The sequence below is a fragment of the Danio rerio genome, chromosome 21, assembly GCF_052040795.2.
Source record: "Danio rerio strain M-AB ecotype USA chromosome 21, GRCz13ab, whole genome shotgun sequence".
Lineage (NCBI taxonomy): Eukaryota > Metazoa > Chordata > Actinopteri > Cypriniformes > Danionidae > Danio > Danio rerio.
In genome coordinates this window covers 17,067,501-17,075,000 of record NC_141041.1, presented here as the reverse complement: position 1 = coordinate 17,075,000, position 7,500 = coordinate 17,067,501, and the positions used below count along the sequence as shown (strand labels likewise).

General features: G+C 36.6%; 1 protein-coding gene across 2 annotated transcripts in view; it reads right to left on the bottom strand.

Moving 5' to 3' along the window:
• Nucleotides 1-2,237: 2,237 nt before the first annotated feature.
• Nucleotides 2,238-7,500, bottom strand: part of ptpra (protein tyrosine phosphatase receptor type A) — a 61,559-nt gene continuing 56,296 nt past the window's right edge. Inside the window, exons 20-22 of one of the 2 annotated variants that reach the window (XM_087299130.1) lie at nt 7,453-7,500; nt 6,014-6,149; nt 2,238-3,895 (exon numbers count right to left, since the gene is read on the bottom strand). The exon at nt 7,453-7,500 is cut by the window's right edge and continues 104 nt beyond it. In XM_087299130.1, coding sequence (XP_087155256.1) covers nt 3,821-3,895; nt 6,014-6,149; nt 7,453-7,500 — 259 coding nt within the window. In that variant the 3' untranslated portion in view covers nt 2,238-3,820. 2 annotated transcript variants of the gene reach the window in all.

Here is a 7,500-nt window from a genome sequence, read left to right as displayed (position 1 = left end):
GGAAAGAATAAAAACAGAAAAAGGAACGTTTTAGTATTAACGGAACAGTCGAAAATTTAGGAACGATCCAATCAGATCTCAGACGGAATCCTCAAAGTGTGATTGTTGGAGAGCACAACCCTTTACTTTTCAGTCTTTCTCCTCATTCCTCCAAACACGTGGCTTCCCTTTTGGATCAGATTGCTCTCCATGCACTAAGAGCTTGTGTTTTGAGGGCTTTGACCTGAAGTCCGGTACTTCCTTCAGGATGGTTTTATATGGTATGTAAAGGGAATAATAATAATGAAAAAAGCTTAAAATCCTTGACACACCAGGGAGCAACTAACCAACGCTTTGATTCCATTACAGATTATCATACGCCATACGGGCCACGATGTCCGGTTGTGGGATTGGGACATGTGGGCTACAAAAGAGCAGGCGGGAATATGCTCGAAGCTACAGGAACGTGATGAGGCACTTTCCCACCTCTGAAGAAGGATCCGGCCCCTGAGAGGCTGCTATTGGCACAGTGTCTCATATGGAAAGGGTTAGTGTGACGAAGCAAAATCACAACAGTCGATAAATCACACAATATTCAAGCACATCCGTCAGCATTTCATGGGATATCTTAAGTTGAAGCTGAATATACGAGATCCCGTAACTCATTGACTGAAACATCATGGATCTGAAATAATATATAAAAGGTTTCCATCGAGATCCCTGTTAACATGGAATGACCGATGGGTGAGTGAATTCGAGCGACACCCATTGGGTTTTACATACATTTAGGAGCTAAAACATTTCATAAAACGTACATGACCACAAGGCAGTGTGGATTGAGGGCTTAAATGGTTTGTTCACGACAAAATGAATCCCGCCATTATTGATTCACCGTCTTGTTGCTCCATTGAAAGTCACACAAACTTCAATTAAACCGAAGAGACCAAAAAACTGCTTTATACTGCATTTAAGCCTTTGTTCATGTATAAAGACCAATAATAAAAAGAAGCACAAAAATACCTAATGCACAATAGTGTTGTCACGATACCGGAATCCATAACCAATCAATACTGACATTTTAAAAACCCACTAACATTTGAGCGCTGTTGAGCACATTCTTGAACACGCTCAACAGAAATGACTGTGATTGGCCGTGAAGGTCATCAATTCACTGAATTCACAGCTGTTTACCGAGTGTAAACACAGATACAGGGACACTGGAGTGTTTTAAAGCTGCGATTCATTAGCTGATTGCTTGTATATCAGCTTATAAACAAACCAGGTGATCAACACGACTTTGAAAGCACTCTGAAATCTGAAATTTTAAAAACCTCTATTTTTCCGTGAATATTTGAGCGCTGTTGAGCACATTCTTAAACACATTCAACAGAAATGACTGTGATTGGCCAAGAAGGTCATCAGTACACCAAACTCACCTCTGTTTACTGAGTGTAACCACAGATACAGGGACACTGGAGCGTTGTAGAGCTGTGATTCATTAGCTGATCTCTCCTATATCAGCTTATAGACAAACCAGGTGATCGACGAGACTTTGAAAGCGATCTGATATCTGACATTTTAAAAATGTCCATTTTCCGCTAACATTTGAGCGCTGTTGAGCACGTTCTTAAACACGCTCAACAGAAATGACTGTGATTGGCCATGAAGGTCATCAGATCACCGAACTCACTTTACTGAGTGTAACCAGAGATACACTGGTGTGTTTTAAAGCTAATCGCTCCTTTGTAGGCTTATAGACAAACCAGCTGATCGATGTGACTTTGAAAGTTCTCAGAAATCTCCTGTGAACATTTGAGCACTGTTGAGCATGTTTGTTAAAAGCGTTAATTTGCTAGTGCTCACGAACGTTCTCAACAGCGGTCAAATGTTAACAGGAAATGGACTTTTTTTTTTATTGTATTATCGACTGGTACCAAGTTCCATGAATCCAGTATTGTGACAACCCTAACAATGATCAAGCAAGCTCGATTGAGTCTCGGTGACCAAATTTGAATGTGTAAACATTTTAAATGTTTAAATATGATTAAAACCTAAATTAAATATACATATATATATATATATATATATATATATATATATATATATATATATATATATATATATATATATATATATATATATATATATATATATATATCTTATAAAGTCTTCATGTCTTTTTAAAAGATTGGATTAAACCACTTGAGTTACTGGTTTTGAAAACTCAATGACTTTCAATGCAACAGAAATCAATCAGATTTGATTAAAAACATATTCATTTGTGTTTTGAAAATGGTTTGGAATGTCACAAGGGTGAGTGGCAAGACGTTGAACTTTGGGATGAACCAACCATTTAACCTACAGAAAACATTCACCAAAAATCCAATGACAATCAGCATTACATGTTTAGCTTTCATCATATAACGTCTCCTATGTGTGGAACTCTCACAAGTTAAACAGATGATGAATGTTCTCATTTACACCATCATCCACCTGTTCTTTTAGAAAGGAGAAATTAAAAGCACTCATCGCCACTTTGGGCCTAATATCTATAATGTTTACGGATCTAACTGGCTCAGTGGAGCTGGAAAGGGCTCACTGGCTTCAGCACAAAGGCTGAAGTCCTTCAAACGGGCAGGAACAGATGATCAGGTGATCATGTGTCAATTTGAATAGAACTTTCTGGATCTATTATGCACCAGTAGTCAGCCTGGCGGGACCATTAATCTTGGAAGGAAGGAAAAGTAACTGCCTGTACATAATGAAAGCTTAGTGTACAGTTGTTAAGGCCAATCAAACAGACATCCAGGCAAGTAAACACATCACTTCCTTGGTTACAATCACAAACACAGAAGGTGCTTTTAGAGTAATCTAGAAAAGAAGTTAGGATGAAGAGAGTACACCCTTGTGAGGAAACAAAATGATAGAAAAGAAATAACATGAACAGTCTAAAGCTGTATTTCCTTTCATCGAAACGCTCAGGGAATCCTCTTTTCTTTTAAAGTCTTACTCTAATATTTTCTAGTTTGGACTAAAGCGGATAACAAATTGGTTATAGACCCATTGAAACAAAACTGACAGCTTAAAAACACATTTGACCGTTTTAGCATCTTCAATCTTAAGTCATACCCCCCCCCAAAAATGTTAAAAAATAAAATAAAAAATAGACACAACGAGAGTGTCAAAACACACAGAATGTTATCTGTCACTCCAGTGAACATAATCGGAAAGCACAGTGAATTTCTTTTAATCGTGAACACGCTCGATTACTGTGCCTAATGCACCGCGATTGGTTCCAATTGGTCACTTTGTGCGCTATGTAGCTACAGGCAAAAGCAAAGAGGGATTGAGCTGCCATTTAAATAGTTGTCAGTCACTTAACTGCAGAAAAAGAAGGTTTTTTGTTTTGTAAAACACCCAGTGAAAAGCACCCTCAACTTGCTACCGCTCTTTTAACGTCTGTCTCCAAAGCGCCGTTTTAAAATATTCATGTATGTATTTATATACCAGTAAACTATATTAAGGTCACTCTAAAAGCCGCAATGAAACAGCTTCTAAAACCAAAAAAAATTAAAATAAAATTACAAGAGCATATTTACACTGAGAAAAATGGGAAAGGGCCGTATTAACAAGAGCAATATTACAAAATATTCAAGAAGGCATCTCTAATGGTGTTTGCTTTGTTTTTGTTTTTCACTTTCGGCATCATGTTCTTGTGGTTGCCGGCCAAAGGATTTTTGCGTTCCCTTTTGCTTTGCGCTGGCAGTCTGTCTCGTTTAGCTGTGTTTAGGTGAAAGTGTGGACGTGAGTGCAAGACTGGTAAAGTCTGGTGACCGTGGCTTTACTTAAAGTTGGCGTAGTCAGAGAAGGCATCGATGTATTCCTGGACCACTTTGTAGCAGAACTCGTACTGCTCCTGTGGGCAAAAGCAGGACAATGTGAGCTGAACAGAGCTTGGGATTTTAGTATTAAAAACAAAACAAGGCAAAAACCTTAAAAGCTTGGTTCATGAATATTAATTAGCTGATGTAATAATAGGCCAATAGTCTGCCTGCATTCTTTTGCTGGTGCTTTATAAATCTGGCAGCATGGACAAGAAAAATGACTATTGTGCAAAAAGTACAGATTTTCATTTATAAAAGGGACAGGAATGAAACTCAATGGCCTTGTTTAATCATCAAATTGAAAAGGCTGCAATTTACATCAATAAAAGCGGTTCTTAAAGATCCCCTATTACAGGTTTTTGAAAATGACCTTCCATGCAGTGTGCAACACAGCTCTAAGTGAATAAAAAAATCCAGCTTATGTTTAAATCTGAAAGTGCAGCATGTTTGAAAATATAGATTTTTTAATAAAAAGATTCGACTCAGAGTCGTTTAAATGATTTGTCCGGATCTTTTGCCTGTTCGTATCAACATCAACACGAAACAATACCCAATATGTTCTGTGCCAGACCCGGTAAAACGTGAACGTGTGTGTGTGTGTGTGTGTGTGTGTGTGTGTGTGTGTGTGTGTGTGAGAGACGGATCATGACTGAAGATGAGTGAACAATAATGAGTGAATGTTCTTGTGATTAATGCAGTAATCTACCCTGCACTCAACTCAAATCAAGGTTTAAAACAGTTCAGCCTTTGCCACTGTGTGGATTAATACTGAATGTGCGTCACTGTTTTTACTTATGGTTAAGAATAGAGTAATATGCTAGTGTTTAACTGTTTATAAAGACAACTGGGCTCACACATACACTCTTGCACTCTGACTACTTCAACAATGTTGATAAGCGTAACAGACTGGGTCATCGGACCAATCAGAGCAGATTAGCATCTCGCTAAGAGGGCTTTGGGTACAAATGAATTGCTGAACAAATCATATTGGAGTCGTTGGGATAATTAGGCAAAAATAAATGCATATTATAAGATAATGAAAGTGTTTTTTGACCTTGCATGCATATCAGTCTGTTGTTGGAGACACCCAAAAACCAAAACTTGCAAGTTACATGATGTAAGCAACTCTCACAAGCCAGTGTTTTCAATGTCTCCTAGCAACCCGGTTCATAGTAAACATCACAACACTGAGAGGAACATAATCTGCATTTATGAACATAAAACACACAACAACAATCTTTTAAAACTGGTTTTGAAAACCAGCAGTTTTTATTGGTCTCCTGGGGTTTTAGGTCCAATATAAAAGATCGGTGGTTTAAATTTTGAATTTTTTTTAACTTTTTTTTTTTTGAAGCTTAAAATGACAAAAATTAAGCCAAATCCGCTTGTTAAGTGTGACGTTAGCGAAGCTGCTTTCGGGTCCAATCACTCTATTCAACTGAATGGGGAGACTCATGAAATGGTAATAATAATCGTTTACAAAGCGATTGAATACTTTGGAAAATTACCATCGCAATATACATGTCCATGCCTAATATTCAATGACCAGAAAGTGATTAATTTTTTTATAAATTGTAAATAAATTGGTATTTGTTATGCAACAAGCCCAGAGATTGTTGTGTACACTATGACTTTATGTAAAATTAACGTTAATGTGTGATATGAAAAAAAGGAGATCATAAACGAATGATTTCTCAACTCAAATGAATGGCGGCTTTAACCTGGAAACAGTATTACATACGTCATCAACACGTCACCACTTAACAAGCGGATTATTTAAATAAGATACCTATTGGGATTTTTAGGGCTGCCTTCTAATAAAATATGTAGTTAGCAGCAGCACATACTGTAGATACTGAGCATTAGGTATTTGCTAGCTTATAAAATGTGGTCACACAAACAAAGATTATAATTTTAATACTTTTAATAAATTAATCAAAATTAAAAGTAATGTTTCTTATTTAGCTTAATGGTTTCATATAGTAATAAAACATTTTAAACAGAAGTTTTTAATGAAAAATCACTAATACACTTTCTTCAAATCTCCTACTTTTTATGACTAATAAAAGCTAATTTGTTCAAACAATGCAACTGCACTTTGTGGTTCTAGTTCAGTGGGTCAGTGGAGCACGAGTGATGTATTTTCTCACCAGTGTCTGCACCATGTGCGGTCTCTGTAGTCTTAGACTCTTCACTGTCTGGAAAACATCCAGAATGCCCTCTGCCTTCACCCGCTCCAGGACTGTGCTGAGAGCACAGAATGTCCCAGTGCGTCCTGCACCAGCACTGTTCACACAAAAACATCAATTACCCACAGCTCAGCGGATATTAATGAGACAAGTTCCTACTTTTCCTTCCCTTAATTGGCTGACCCTGAAATCCCAGTGGGCACAGGGACTCCATCTGTGTTTCATCATTGGATATGTAATTACGGGCAGGTTTGGGTTAAGCCATAGTATACCAAGCACACAAGGACTCTATCCGGCATTATAAAAACCACAAAACCTTGCTTAGGCTGCCAAACCAGTAAGACAGTGTTAAAGTTGGCTTTCCTGTCTAACTAAAATATCCTGTACAAGCGCGCAAGATTTATGGCTGGGCTGAATAACTACTTGTCTATTAAGTTGAGTAGTTTAACAAACCCAATAATTCATTAAATAACTTGTTATTTCCTGCTTTTGATTTATCAGATCCCCTTGGAAAACAGCAACAGTCAAGTTAAACACATGATACAGTTAATAAGGGAATTTTCATTATCATTATTTTTAGCAAATATACAATGAATCATAAGATGATCATAAGAAACAGGAAAGACATCTATATAGCTATTTTGCTCTAATTAAAAGCATTTTGAACTTTCTATTATTGAATGAATCCTGAAAAAATATGACCATGAGTTTTTCATTATGCAAAAATTGCAAATACTATATATGTTGAATTGAAAAAAATATATACAGTGTTTCCTGGTTTTTCCCCCTTTTTTAAATGTTTCCCAAATGGTGTTTAACAGAGCAAGGAAATGTTCATAGTATGTCTGATAATATTTTTCCTTCTGGAGAAAGTCTTATTTGTTTTATTTTGGCTAGAATAAAAGCAGTTTTTTGTTTTTTTAAGAAACCATTTCAAGGTCGAAATTAGCCCCTATAAGCTTTTTTCGATAGCCTACAGAACAAACTATCGTTATACAATAACTTGCCTAATTACCCTAACCTGCCTAGTTAACCTAATTAACCCTTTAAATGTCACTTTAAGCTGTATAGAAGTGTCTTGAAAAATATCAAGTCAAATATTATTTACTGTCATCATGGCAAAGACAAAATAAATCAGTTATCAGAGATGAGTTATTAAAACTATTATGTTTAAAAATGTGCTGAAAAAATCTTCTCTCTTTCAAACAGAAATTTGGGAAAAAAAAATAAACAGGGGGGCTAATAATTCTGACTTCAACTGTATATACACACACATACATGCATATGCTTATGGTGAAAGACATAAAAATATTGTCCTGATAATAAAATCTTACTACAAACTATAGAAGTATTTCAGGTTTTGATGCTGCAGATTCACTAGAGGGTGAGGCGTAGCTTACCTGCAGTGCACAGTGATTGGGTGGTTTCCAGACTGTTGCTGCTGCTTC